This window comes from Centruroides sculpturatus, unplaced genomic scaffold (assembly GCF_000671375.1).
Source record: "Centruroides sculpturatus isolate CEXI.00-Female unplaced genomic scaffold, Cexi_2.0 scaffold121, whole genome shotgun sequence".
Lineage (NCBI taxonomy): Eukaryota > Metazoa > Arthropoda > Arachnida > Scorpiones > Buthidae > Centruroides > Centruroides sculpturatus.
The window spans coordinates 152,642-168,100 of NW_019384708.1; the positions used below are offsets into that span (position 1 = coordinate 152,642).

General features: G+C 29.3%; 1 protein-coding gene across 1 annotated transcript; it reads left to right on the forward strand.

The window, feature by feature from the left end:
* Positions 1-5,630: 5,630 nt before the first annotated feature.
* Positions 5,631-12,150, forward strand: LOC111627732. The gene is made up of 2 exons (XM_023371356.1): positions 5,631-6,899; positions 8,055-12,150. The coding sequence occupies exons 1-2, from the start codon at positions 5,694-5,696 to the stop codon at positions 9,054-9,056; spliced, it is 2,208 nt and encodes a 735-aa protein (XP_023227124.1). The 5' UTR covers positions 5,631-5,693; the 3' UTR covers positions 9,057-12,150.
* Positions 12,151-15,459: the final 3,309 nt, after the last annotated feature.

Below are 15,459 nucleotides of genomic sequence, written 5' to 3' on the forward strand. Positions count from 1 at the left end.
TTTTTTAAACTATACATATACATAAAGTAATATAAATTCTGCTTTATTAACAAATTATAATAAAGTTCTTTATCCTTCCGCTATTTCCAGAGAGGAAGAACACCGTATTTTCGTTTTTTTTTTTGTGTGTTTATTATGAAGAAATTCTAATAACAAAATTTTTCTTTGCTAGTAGTAAGCAATGTAGTCAAACCATTTTTATTTTTACTTACATACAGTGCTATAGTTCACGCTTCTCTGTGACGAGTTCGACGCGAACATGTGACGTTATCATCTCCACGCCACTTTCTCCCGTTCGCTCTCGTCGGTATAGTCATGCTGTAATCTCGCTCGCTCGCACATCGCTTGGCAAATCGCTCTCTCGCGTCTGCACAGTCGTACCCATACGCAGAAGAATATTATTGTTATAGGTCATATACTTTGGAAACTATTTTATTTGATTAGAGTCGTAGGAACCACGAGCCCGAGAAGGTGCTTATTGATATTTAATGCGTCAAAAGTTATTTTTGAGGCCCTAATTCCACTTTGGGGATGAGTAGTTAATTTCAATTTAAAAATTATTATGTCTTTAGTAATATTAGTTTAAGATAAATCGTATTAGTTTCACAATATAAAACTGTATACAACAGACAATCTCCAAAATGTTACCATGTGGCAGTCGTCCAGTACCGACCACTTACTTGTAGTCCAGTACCGACCAAAAGTAATTTGGTCGGTAGGTCTGTTTTCTTTCTTTTCAATTTACAAAGAAATAGCAGAAAGTGAGATAAAGAAGAAAGTAAAATACACCAAAGCTGGCATGAAAATTGAAATAGATGCAGTTCTTGTAGCCAGATCGACATTTTCAGTTTTAAAAAACAACATTAATAAATAGAATGAGAGCAATCCAAGTTGGCAAAAATAATAGTATGATCCCTCAGATGGGTAGATTGCAAAGGACTTTCGATGAAAAAATTGAAAAACAACTATTTCTATGTATGACGTGCTTTTAATCCAATCCAAAGAATTTTTCTTGGTAGACGATCTTACAGCATTTTGGTTAGAAATTACGATTTTATTTTAAAATTTGAACTGAAATGCATTTCGGGTTGGTTTATGTTCCAACCCCTCTTCAGTGCTGTTAAAAAATATACAAATTGTAATAAAGGACATGACATTATTTAAGTATTACTTAAAAAGATTTCTATAATACAAAACTTACGTCTCATATAATGGTATAGGCCTATATTAAAAAACTGTTTCTATATTTTTATCTTCCATAGGCGTATAACAATTCACTATAATATAAAAATATAAATTATTGCGGTTTAAAACATATTATAAAACTTTATACACTTTAACAGTATAAAACGTATTCATTTAAGATTTTCTATAAAACTTACATTTTTCAGTAATAATATCGTGTCCTTTATTACGATTTGTATATTTTTTAACAGCACTGAAGAGGGATTGGAAACATAAGCCAACTCGAAATGCATTTCAGTTCAAATTTTTAAAATAAAACCGTAATTACTAAACAAAATGCTGTAAGATCGTCTACTAAGAAAAATTCTTTGGATTAAAAAGACGTTATATCAATATATAGAAATGGAATAAACATCTACTTTTTTTATATGCAAGATCAGGATTTAAAGTTCATTCATAAAGACTGGGTACAGTGTAGGCCTATTGCATGAAGGGTTCGGCACATATCAAATGTACCGATCAAGATAATATTTTGTATTTTATTTGTGACAATTGTAAGCAGTAAAGTTCAAGTAAATAAAATTTTCGACGATTTGTTCCTGTTTTCCTAGTATTCACTTTTTCGAATAAATGTTATTGTTATTGGGTTATAGTACAATAGTACGCTATTCTAATATTGTCAAAGAATTTTATACTTTATATTTGCTTGAATAAAAATCACTAAAACAATTTAAATTATCATTAAGATCTAAATATTCTTTAGAAAAGCAACTTGCCGGTACTGGACAACAATATTTGCACTACCCGAATTCTTGACTTTTTTAATTTTATAAATAATTAGTACTTGAACAAAATTTTAGAGAAATCTTATCTTGTACTTTATGAAGCACTATTTGAACTATCATATTACTGTTGTAAAATCATATTTTCCTGGGACTTACGTTGATTACGGGCAAAAATATTAAGGTGGTCGGTACTGCACGACTTTTCCCTAAATAATATCAAAAAGTAGACAAAATATTAACATTTTAAAATGAGAAATTCGCAACAGTTGAAAATGTTCATTCTAATCTAATTTTCTCAATTTTTACTATATTTAATGTTCTAAAATAAAATAGTTTAGTTCGTTATTAGGTAAACTAAAAGCTTATATTAATGTTTTCGAAAAACTTACCTCGAAATTAGTAGTTCTATTATCCGTAGCTCTTAACAAAATATATGTTAAAATGTCTATTTATAAAATATGCTAAATTTTAGATAATTTCTAGCAATTTTTGTTTACTTTTCAATTTTCTAAAATATTCTAAATTCTACATTATGTATCAATTATTCAATTATTCTTTTTTTAAATAATTACTACGAACAAATTCTTCCAGTTGACGAAGCCAAAGAGAACTTAGTTAAAATTGTTTACATCCTTTAAACAATACAATAATAGTAATTACAATGTTCTTATGCTCTATCTCTCCTATCAATATTAAAGAATCAGAATACGTGATTAACACTCGAATAAATACAGTTTGTTGTATTTGTTCTTACTCTGAAGTCATTAGAAGAAGCTTTTCTAAAACCGAAACGTTCAACGAATCATTTGAAATTAAAACAAGAATCGTTTTAATTTGATGTAATAGAAAATACATTTAATTTTTAGTGAAATTAAATGTCAATTTTTTAGTTTTATGAATATTACTTAAATTATTTGAACAGTAGTGATGAAAGTGGAATTAATGTAAAATTGATTTATCAATATATCTCATAGTAAAGTCATATATAAATTATAAAGCAATCAACAGGCATAGGCCTATGTATACTGTACCAAGGAATTTAGAAATAGGGTTAAAAATATGCTTAAAATTCTCTATAAACGTTTTTCAAATTCCGTTCCGTTTTACAGATCTGACCTGCCAAAAAAGGTACTTTTTAAATTTTCCGCCAAAATACTAACACTAAAGTTGGCAACTTTATAAGTACTTTTGTACTTTTTTATGCTTCTGTCAATATATTAAGGTAGGTAAATGTTGCCCAAGTAGACCTTACTGTAATAAATGTAAACGAATTACTCCGATTTAAAATTTTACAGTATCCATCTGCTTCACAGTAAAAACAAAACATAAAAATAAATAGTTGAAAAGCAAGAGTTTTTCAATAAAAATTTACTTTGAATACAACTTTATTTTTTTATAAAATTAAACAGAATAATTTACAAGAACTGCCCAAAATTTTCTCTGCAGACACGGACGTTTATTTCTTATAAAAACAATTGAAATTCAATATCTGTATTAAAAAAAATTCATTTTCAACGCGTTAAAAAATGTTCATCATTTCAAAGAAAGCTTCAGTTTGTAGATATTAATAACACAGAAGGGGAAAACATACAGCAGTATCCTTTTGGCAGGAAGTTTAAAATTAGTTTTGGTATGTTTTAGCAGGTCAGATCTCGAAAACGAAGTAGAATTAGAAAAAACGTTTACAGTTTTTTTTTGACCCTAGAATTTATACCTAAAATTTTGACACGTAGTTTTGTTAAACCCTGTACATAGAAAAAGGCATCTGAAAAAAAAGCACATTCGATGTCTTAAGTCCAGAACGATTCAACGAATTTATTCAAAAATTTGATGCTTTTACAATCCTAAGACTGTAACCTGGACAAGTATATGATCCTTGGAAGAAAAAATGTAGAATCATTCAATGTGGTAAACTGAATATTTTAAATTTCATCCAAATCGATTCATTAGTCTTGGAGATATTAACGGTCAAATTTGGTACTTTGTGTGGCTAAGCTCTACTATAAAGCGCGGTAGCGCTTTATGATAATAGGCATTAAAAATATAAATTTATAAAANGTAATTATCCCTTAGAATTTCGAAAGAATAATTTTTTAAAATTTAAAAAACAAAAGTAAAAATAATAATTATTATTATTTACAATTATTTAAAGGAAAAGATTGGGCTACGGAGCCACACACACATATTGTAAAATACATTAAACAAAATAGGAGCATAACCGACATCTTCTGGGCAGTCCTATACACTCGTAGCCATAGTAACGGGGCGGAGACTGTGCTAGGGAATGCCATGTGAGCTACGACGTGGGCGGTACTGAGAAGAAATTACGCTTCTAACAGTAATTCAGCAACGTTTGTGACCTTCTACCTGTACATGGTCGACTGGCAGACTCGAGCCAATGTAATGTGCCATTAAAGGAGATTAGTATCGGGTATATGTTGAAGTACCTCGCTGTAATGGTTTGTGTTATATGTACGTGTCTAGAAAACTACAAGCAACCTCTTTCTACTAACTTTTTAAACTATGTTTTGGCAATTATGTCTACTTTTCTAGTAACTTTAGTTAAGAAATTTTATCTAATAAATTATCTGCTATGTTACTTTACAAAATTACCGTTTCAAATATTGTAAAAAAAATATATAGGAGATGACGTAAATTTTATTTGTTTATTGTTAAATAAGATAGATAAATAAATCCTCTTATCCATTTTGATACGGAACGTCTTGTTTTTCTTTATTTTCTTTTATTTTTCTTTTCTTTAAAGAGTTATTTGGGGAAAAATTGTATATAGACATTTTATTTATTGTTAAAAAAGTCACACGTGTAGTTACTTTAATACTTTTGTTTTATTTTAATGCGTAAATTATAAAATCGCATTTATAGAAAAGTAATTTCACTAACAAACAGTGGATTATAATAAATATACTTTAATCGTCGGCTTCTCCTAGCGACTTCTGAGGCATGCGGGAAAGCCGACATATCATAAACGTAACCGATGTTTATTATTTTAAAAATTCGTTATTTTTCTTAGAATTTTCGTAAAAATTCATTTGACAAACATAATTTGATTCTTTAGAATTATTTCGTAGCCAGTATTTGTAAAAATATATTCAAACAAACGTCTCTTTCTCGCTTTTTTCCGTGTTGTTTAAATGTACTAAATTGATACGCGAGTTGTCTTTATTCAAGATAAACGTAGAATTAATACAATATATTTAATTAAAATATAAAAAATTTCTTATGAAACAATAGAAAAAAATGAATATGATAACCAGAAACGGAAATAAAATTGGAGAAAATATTATTTCAACAGTAAATTTCGCTTAATTACTTTTGTCACTGTCAATCATAGATTATTAATCCCTATTAAAACTCATTAAAATGACAAAGAGATTCATATATTATTTAAATTAAAATTTGGATAAACTAATTTAATTTTAAACAGTATTTTTACTCAATTCGTAATGTCACTGTCAATCATAGATTATTAATCCCTATTAAAACTCATTAAAATGACAAAGAGATTCAATTATTATTTAAATTAAAATTTATTTTATTTACTAGACAACAGAATAAAATTATAGACAGGAAGAAGTTATCTTTTTCTATTTATCTATTCCGGTTTTTATTCTGTTGCTTACGAAATTTAGATACTTCCAGTTTTATTAAAGTTCTTTATAACATGCACTTAAACTAAAATGGTAAGTTTATTAATAATTCTCGATGGAAATTTTCGCACCGAAGTCTATGAGTGTTCTTAATTTTATTTTCATATTTATGATAAATGGTTATTTAATATTAGCGTGCAATGTGGGACCTGACAGTCCTTTCGGTTCTCATTTAATGTCTAAAACTACGTTGATGGACGTTACTACTGATAAATATGGAGAAGACCAAAGTAATGGATTTTATGACGATCCTTTCGCTTATAGATTTACTGTATCATCTACAGACATTGATTTAGCAGATTTGGATAATTTAGAATGTTTTCTTACTCACAAATATTGTTCACAAATTAACCAAATAATATTCAGTGACAAATTGTGTAACTGTTCTCCAGACTGTTTCGTGTATGGAGATTGCTGCTGGGATTCTGTACGAGATAATCTTACAGATCATTCTTTATATGAATGTGTTTCTACAAGCGAAACACATAGTCCTTCATACTATATGGTAACTTATTGTCCTATATATTGGGCTGATAATGAAACAAGATGTCTGTGTGAAAAGACAACTTCGTACCACAATGATCCTTTATTGCACGTGCCAGTTACTAGTACATCTACTTTGACCGTTTATAGAAACATATTTTGCGCAATATGTAATAATATTATTGATATATTACCTTGGACTCCACACGAAATCTGTAATAACGGTAATCACTCATATTTAGTGGAATTTGATCCACCTAAATCATTGCCATCCCCGAAAACATGTGAATGGCGTGGAATTTTCGAATGTCACAATGTTACTTTTCGACAAAAATGTGTTACATATTATGCACCAGTGCAACGTAAGAATAAAAAAGGTATCGAGTATATTTATAAAAATAAATTTTGTGCATTTTGTTCGGGTCTAAAAGCGCATCAACTGGAGTGTACTACGTTGGATGGAATTGAAAACTCGGGTCAGACTGTAACCTCAAACGAAACTGAACTCATACACAGTCGAAGTAAAAAGAAAAAGCAATCTTTGGCAATCTTATTAGATTTAGATTTTAGTAAGGGTGGTGTCATCGTTGGTACAGAAGAAAGATGCCCTACTGGACAAGTATATGATCCTTGGAAAAAAAAATGTAGAATCATTCAATGTGGTAAATTGTTTTATTATAGAAATGGAATATGTGTTAAAAAAGAAACATTTACAAGAAATGCTTTTAATAATTTACAAGTTTCTTACAATAATTTTCTAAATTCTACTTGTTCGAAGGTAAGTTTATTCTTTTAAAATATATTGTAGCCCAAAAGCCAGCAATTTAATCCTTACAATGAATGACTAGCTTATTTATTGATTAGAACAGTGTTTTTCAACCTGTGGATCGCGACCCCCTGGGGTCGCGGATAAAAGAAAAAGACAAGTGTTTGTAGGTCCTACACTACATTAAAAAAACTACAATTTCAGTGAGAAGGCTGTACCTGCTTATTTTACAGTACAATTGGTTTTTTTTATCGATATTTAGGCCTCAACCATGGGTGTAGCCAGAGGGGCCCACCCGGAATATCATAGCTGAAAAAGTGTTGAGCTGATTTCGAAAAAGAAATAAAAAGCAGAAGCTGAAAATCCTGATCCTAAAAAAAAAAAAAAATGTCAACGGCTCCCTGTGCCTAATGTTATGAGTAAAGGAAGTTTCATCCTTTCTCTGTGTTAGGTTATTGTCGATTCTTATGAAAACTTCATTTTAATCAACAATACTTTGTCTCAACAGAAATAAAATTAAATACATAGTTTTTTAAATCACTGATATAGTTTTAATATGGGCCTGGGGGGTCGCCAGAATTTTTTAACTTGTAAAGGGGTCGCGTATTCAAGAAGATTGAAAAACACTGGATTAGAAAATTTGAAAAAATTGGATCAATAATAAGATCCTTTTATTCAATACTTAAAACGCTTTAACACATAAATTAATGATTTTTTTAACAAATAATTGTTATCTGACTTTTGGAATAATCAGGGCTGTGGAGTCGGAGTCGGAGTCGTGGAGTTTTGGTGTTTTGGCCGGAGTCAGAGTCGTCAAAAAATCCGCCGACTCCGACTCCCTTTTTACTTACCAACTTGTTATGTATATGAAACGGAGTCGGAGTCGGAGTCGGAGTCGGATGGTAAGAAAAGTCGGAGTCGGAGTTGGAGTCAGTAAATTTTTACTCGACTCCACAGCCCTGGGAATAATAGATATTTAGTGTTTCCTAACTAATATGTTAAGGATTTTCTAAAAATCCTAATTCACATATTCCTGATAGCATTATGGAACAATGAAATATCAAAAAAAAATTCAATTAAAATAAGTTGGGAAACACTATCTTAAAATAAAAAAATTAAATAAATTATAGAATAATTACAATAAATAATATTTTTTCTGAATTGTAGATATCAATCGATGCCGATAAATTTTCCATACACGAAAATGGGACAATAGTTATAAACAAAGATGGATTAATCATAACTCCAGGAAATTATGAAATGTTACCTAACTCCACCATCCTGATATGTGCACCACAAGTTAACAGTGCTCGGAAGTTTTCTCAAGTGCAAAGTTATTTAACTACTGCATGCCTATCAATTTCAATATTTTGTTTAATAATAAAATTATTACTATTTATATTTCTATCAGAATATAAAAAACTGCCAATGATTATAGTATTTTATCTATCATTATCATTACTTTTAGCTCAGCTGTTGTTTCTAGTAGGAACTATTGGTCCCAGTAATTATTTTTGCATAGGAATAGCAATATTTATGCATTATTTCTACTTGGCGTCAGTCTTCTGTACCAATGCTCTTGCGTTTGATATCTGGAAAACTTTTACCAATATGAAACATTTATCTTTAAAAATTCGTAAAACACATCTTATTTACAGTATTTTATATTGCTGGGGATTACCTATGATAATTGTTATAATTTCTATCATTTGTGAATGGGCATTTCACTCAACGTTTAGTCCTCAATATGGTTCCTGTCATTGTTGGATATGCAATCGTTATGCACTCTTAATATTCTTTGCTGTGCCATTAGGATTAGTTTTGATTATAAATATAATATTCTACACAATTACTGCAAAATCAATTTATAAAACTTCGAAATCTTCAAAAATTGCAAGAAAAAATGCAAAAAATAAAAATTATGTTAGATTCTTTCTTTATATAAAAATTGCATTAATAATGGGTTTTACTTGGATTTTTGGCTTTATCTCTGCTTATTCTAACATGGTATGGTTATGGAATTTTTTTATTATACTTAATGGTCTTCAGGGAGTTTTTATATTGTTGGCATTTACTCGTATTGCTATTTTGAAGCAATTAATAAATAAAATTTCCAGTAGAAAAAATTTTGAAAATAATTCTTTAATGTTAACTTCTTCGAGTAATTAATTTTTTAATAAAGGCATCAGCTTGTTGTTCTGGATATCTAGGTTGGAATACAAATTGGTAACGTCAATAATTTTTCATGAGTGTCTGTTCTGGATATTTTCGACCTTGTCCCTTACCATCAGCCGTTTTCATTTTTATCAAATAAGATTATAATAAGCGGAGTCTTCTGTATTATCAGTTTGGAGCTCACCTAAACTAATAACAATTACAGACTATTAATATTAAGTAAAATAAATAAGATTAGTCAATAGGAGTCTTATACTTAATAACCAATTTCATTAAATTACGTAACAAACTTGTATTTACTTAATTCATTTGAATAAAAATAATAGTTAGTATTACATATAGGCCTACATACATACATACTAACTATTATTAGTATATATATATATTATATATAGGCTATATATATATATATGAAGGCATACATTCACTAAAGTAATCAATGAATCTGTACTACAATGCTCATAAGTTCTCGATTTTCGGCTTGCCTCCAAAAATTGATCGCTGAATGTGAAATTCCTCGGACAAAACTGTTACTTTAACGATGATTGCAACTGCCTAATCTTGCGGCATAGAACAAAGCTTTTTCAAATGTTCTTTCATTTTGAAATGCAGACTATGAAGTGTAAATGCAAGAAGAACGACGCTTTATGCACTTCTAAATGTCATAACTCTTCGAATTGCTGCAATAAATAAAAAAGTTAATTAAAAAGTTTTTTTCGTTTTATTTTAAATTTGCTTTTCACAACTTTAGCCCGTAAAAGTTAACAAACAAACAAACACATTCGACAGAGTATACAATCACTAGTGAATGTGGATTTCTTATTTGAAAATGAACGATTTGAACGATTACATTTACTAGTAATAAATCATATTCACTGTATAATCCACTTTCAGTGTAACATATATAACCACTACGGTTGCAATCGTTTTCCATTGAAGTGTATTGTCTTCCCGTCTTCCTTGTGAATAGGGAAAGCGTAACAGTGAGATATAGGCCTATATCTCACTATATCCTCCTATATATATATATTTTTTAATTATATTTTATTTCTATACTGAAAAATGCTGACATGACGGATAGAAGACGACTTGATTTCTTCAAATTTTTAATTAAAAAAAAATACTGCCAGACATTAATTAATTAATTTAAAATATACTTATTCAATCTAATATTGTGCATTTCATTGGCATCAACACGACCGAATAAGAAACAATTCGAATAATTTTTGCGAGAGCAACATATTAATCAGTGCATAATAATTAATTAATCATTCCGTTACATTGGGATTCATCCCCTCTTTTCTGCTTAAGAATTGTATTTTTTGCCACGCAATACGTTGAAGGTTAAATCCATCCGATCATTCGTGCAATTTGTTCATTATTTTTCTATCTCGAATACTTCTGTGAAAATTCGCAAATAGTTTTCCACAAAGTGTTTTTGTATTCGTGATACACATATGTTCATTTGGGAAATCTCTCCCAACATTCTGTCACGTAGTTTAGCGGAGAGATACATAATATAATTTAAATTTTTCCTGTCTTTTGTAAGCTAAAGAAATTTCTATTAGAATTAATATCAAAGTAATGTAACTATAGTATTTTAATAAATCATTAGTTTAAATTTTGCATTTTTATAATATTTTGATCTAAACATGAACTTCTATAGAATATATTAAGTGGATCTTAAATAGAGACGTGACAAATAAAGCAAAAAGCTTGTAATATTTATTATTAAAATTTACAGGGCTATAGTAAAGAATAGTATAGCGTCTTTTCTCATTTAATATGTTGCTTTGCTAATCAATATGATAAAAAAGAAAGGTCGCTGTGAACTTTCCTAATATTATAAAAACTAGAAAATGTATCAACAAAAAGTTTAATAATATACTACAGAGTGATTCAAAAGTCTCCATACGTGGACATTCCTTTTTTATGCATTTATCAATAAGTCATAGAATATGATAGGTTATATTTGAGCACCATTTACCTAAATGCACGTATAGATGCTTTCCACCAATATTATGGCGAACACATATTACTACAACTGATGTTATGCATACACATAAATGTTTGCTTGGTCTGTATATGTAGTCCATATTTAATATCTTTCAGGTGTTTTGTATGAATAACTATGAAATTTTAATATTATAATGTAAAAAGTAATTTTTTTTTATCATTAGCGCATAGTGTTAAAACATGCACAGTCATAGGCCCTGTCTATAGAATGTAACTTGTAAAACCAAAAATAAAATAGAATTAAGATATAATTTAGTCCACACAGTGAAAGAGTAGACAAGAGTGAGTCTGAGCTGGAAGGATCTACGTCAGATAAAAGGGATGGAAAGAGACGTGGGAGTTGACACACGGATCACAGTAATAAAATTTGTAAAAAAAAAAAAACAGTAAAATTATCTAAAATACAAATAAAAGCGTTTTAAAAATGTAAAAATAAACCAGCTGAAAGAGATCTGATTCATATATCAATTTTCACATCTCCTTCCACCCCTTTCATCTGACATAAATCCTTTCAGCTCAAACTGACTCTTGACCTTCGCTGCGCGGACTATAATTGTTTATTATATACAAAATACAATATATTTCTAGTGAAATATATACATATTCTACAGTTATATACAAGTGTAATAATAATGTAATTAAAAAATAAAACAGTTATTCATTGAATATAAGCATGCATGTAATCTTACTTCTATTTATAAGACCAAATATAAACATAGTTTATTGTAGATCTAGTTTTTCTGTAATATTTACAAATTTTACGAATTGTGCTTTATGCAGAATCGTCTTCATATTTTGTTGGTTCCTGTGTAAAATGTGAATGTAGGGCTTTTTCAACACCGAGGGCTGAAGACCGAGCATTAATCAAGCACGAGTTGACCTATCCTGGAAGTCCTACTAAGCGCGATGGGGTTCTTAGTAGGACGAATGCAAAAGTCGTACACCCATGAAGTCGGTTCTGGTTTTGATAAATATCTGGCATGAAGCTATATATCTATTTATATTTTATGTAATTTCATTATAATTTTTGGTTTATTATTTTAAGCTAGAATTTAAAAATTGCCATGTATTATCTCTATACTTTATTACATTAATCAGTTTTTTTAAATAAATTAATTCTCAATAATTTAAATAAACAAGATAACGTAAATTTTAAACAGTTATTAATAAATGTAATCTTAAAAGTTTTTATTAAATGTATAAAATGATTGGACATAAATGTAGAAGGATATTGTATTCAAATAAATTTTACATTTTTAAATTAAAATATTTCATGAATAATTGTGAGAAATATTAACTATTGTAATAAAAGAAAACTAAGGTCAGGTGTGGAATTAAATTCTTCCTTCAAACTTTCCCACTCCTTTTTTTCACTGTTTGCAATCGAATTGGTCTTTTTATTTTCTCCTTATATCATTTTTATATTTATGTAATAATTATAAAACATTCCGATTTTTGAGACATAAAATTTGGCAATCTTAACGTTTGTATGAAAAAGTTATTTCCATTAGATTTTACACGTGAAATGACGATGGCATTATTTATGAGAAATAGCCAATATGTTTCGATACAAAAACGCAAATGAATCGGAGTTTCGAGATTATATACAGTTCTAGTAATTTGACTCTCTTTGTTAAAACAATAATAGAACAATAATAGTTTTTCGTTAATTTACAGGTTAAACTTTTTTCGAAGTTTTTATCCGTGCAAATGACCTTACAAAGAAAATATGTAGATTTCTTTATTAACAATAAAGTAGAATTCGAAAATACAAACAATTAACCAAATAAGGACATGAAGTGATGCAAAACTTTCAAAATTTGTATAAAAAAGAAAAAAAAAAAGCTGTGGATTACAATAATCCTATCTGTATTAAGAATAATCTTTTATAAACTTACGTATAATTTTTTCTTTGAACTTTTGTACAAAATAAGAATCTATTTATTGATATTAAGCGTTTTAAAGAAAGATTTACATTTTTATATATTAAGAATCCGTTGCGCAATTTTTAATCTCGAGGTTAAACGTAATTTTATCTAGAACAGTTACGAGCAACTCGTGGTCTGCGGGGTCCTAATATGCTGCCCTAGTGGCTTTGGAAACGTAATTTTATTTTCCTGTTTTTAAGCTCCAGTCATTTGCATCCCTAATTAAGATGATATTCTTGACAAACTAAACTTGACAGTGAAGAGATGAGAATAAATGAACAATTATTTGTTGTGGCATCACAATGCCGGGTTGCAACTTTTTAGATCTCGATGCACAATGCTCTTGATTTTAGTTGTTTTGTTCCTATACATCATACTTTTCCTGTTAACACGAGAGTCATGCCTGTCATCTAACTCTGTTCTGGAGAAAATTTTTGAATTGCAATAACGTATATAGCAGGGGTGGGCAAGCAAGAGTTCAGTGGGAGCCGAAATGTAGGTTTTGCAAAGTGCATGGGAGCCGCAGTTCTGTACTTTTTTATTCTGTACTGCAGTTCTGTACCGCGATTTTATTGTATAATATAAATATTATATAAAACAAATATTGAATTTTTTAATAAACATATTTCCACAAAATTGTGGAAATAAAATTGTAAAACTAATAATAAAAAGCAGAAATTAACACTTTCAGCAAGAGCCGCATTTGCCCATGGTGGATATATAGTTAATCGAGGCCTCCGGCTTCTAAGATTTCTATTTCTAATGTCGACTTTCATCATTCTATCTCCATTCTGGAGGTTAAAGAAGGATAGACAAATAAACAGACAGACTGATGGACACCAGTGGACATTTATAGTTCTATAATTTTAAAATTGCAGCCCAATTATACATTATTTGTTTACATATTATTAGCACATATTATTTTACATTTTACCAAATACCTTAGGCACATATTGTACTTAATTCGCTGGAGGTACAATACTTGGCAAGTTTAAAGTCTGAAACTCCGTAAGAAAAAAAAACATATTCGGCCCGCCGGAAGTCTACGAAGTTCCTTTGTAGCCCGTACCCAGAACTATTGCTTATCATTACTGTAAAGTATGCAGAAAACCGACAAAAACGCGTTTCGCTTCGTTTTTACGAAGCAGAATGAAGCGTTTTAGTCGTGAGCAGTAGCGGAACTACTGTTAAGGCCTATGACATGTAGGTCCAGACCAGGCCCTGGGCACTGTTTCTGAGAAACAGTATATGAGAACTTTTAAATTATATAAGAAAAATATTAATATTTTTTGTGTCTGTTCTAACTAGGAATGATTAATTTTAATTAAACGTATGCTACTTATTTTAGATAGCTTTTACACTATCTTTTTCGATTACACTTATCAACTATTCAAAATAGTAAATGTAACTTTTCTGTTTTGAAAAACAACTTGATCTGATTGTAGTTAGCCAATAATATGACGAGAAGGAATATATTGGCTAATGGCGTCACTTATACGAAGTATATTTAACAAAAATAATAATAATAATAATAATAATAAGTTTGAAATTTTAATTTGATGGATGTAGGACCTACAATTTCTTGGGTGGAATTTAAAAAGAGTTTTACATCTTCGATTACTTTCGCTAGAGGAATATCTGATACAAAAACACTATGGGTTATGAAGAATGTATCATTCTGATATGCAACACGAATATCTAAATATCTGTTACCATATACCAATTGATTCCATATTGTTTCGTCTTGAGTCACAATGTATCTGTTCATTAAGTTATCTTTTCTAGGATAATTTTGATAACTTCCAGAATTATGAGTTCTTGGAAGCATCAATTCATCTAAACTATAGTTTCCTATCTAATCACGTAGATTAATCATTCAGTGAAGATGTGCCCTGTAACAAGATGACACAATGATATCCCCTGAGGAAATGAGAGCTATCCAATAGGGAAGACATACATCAAAGTGTCTCACTTACATTATTTATCCATTAATCCAATTATGTAACCAAAATACTGGCTGAACCTTATGCGATTGCTATGATTATTTTTGTAATTCCTTTGTGATTTTCCTTTCATATTATTGCAGTTTTTTATATTTTTGTTACTTTTTTGTTATAATTAATAATTTTTCTTTCGTTCATAAATCTTTTTGCAGATTTCTTTGAAAATGTTTTCCTCTTTTTTGTTCGGTTTGCTTACAACAAAACAATTTTTAATACAATATTTTGTAATATATTTATTTAATGTTATTAATATATTATTTCTCTCTTTACTATAATGTTTCCCTCTTCTGCATAAATTGCATCGCGAGTGAGAATTCTAATCTTAAAAAGTCTCTTTCACCCGCTTTCCCTCTTTTCGCAGCCTAAAAGTCAGTTTTAAAATAAAATCTCAATTTTAAACTCAACTGTGTTTCTTAAACATAAATATTTTTTCCGGAAAAGTTACAAAAC

Excerpts from the sequence above, each read along its gene's own strand:
- LOC111627732 (XM_023371356.1), top strand. The coding sequence starts at position 5,694 with ATGGAAATTTTCGCACCGAAGTCTATGAGTGTTCTTAATTTTATTTTC. Across the intron at positions 6,900-8,054 it reads TAAATTCTACTTGTTCGAAG|ATATCAATCGATGCCGATAA; the intron begins GTAAGTTTATTC and ends TCTGAATTGTAG.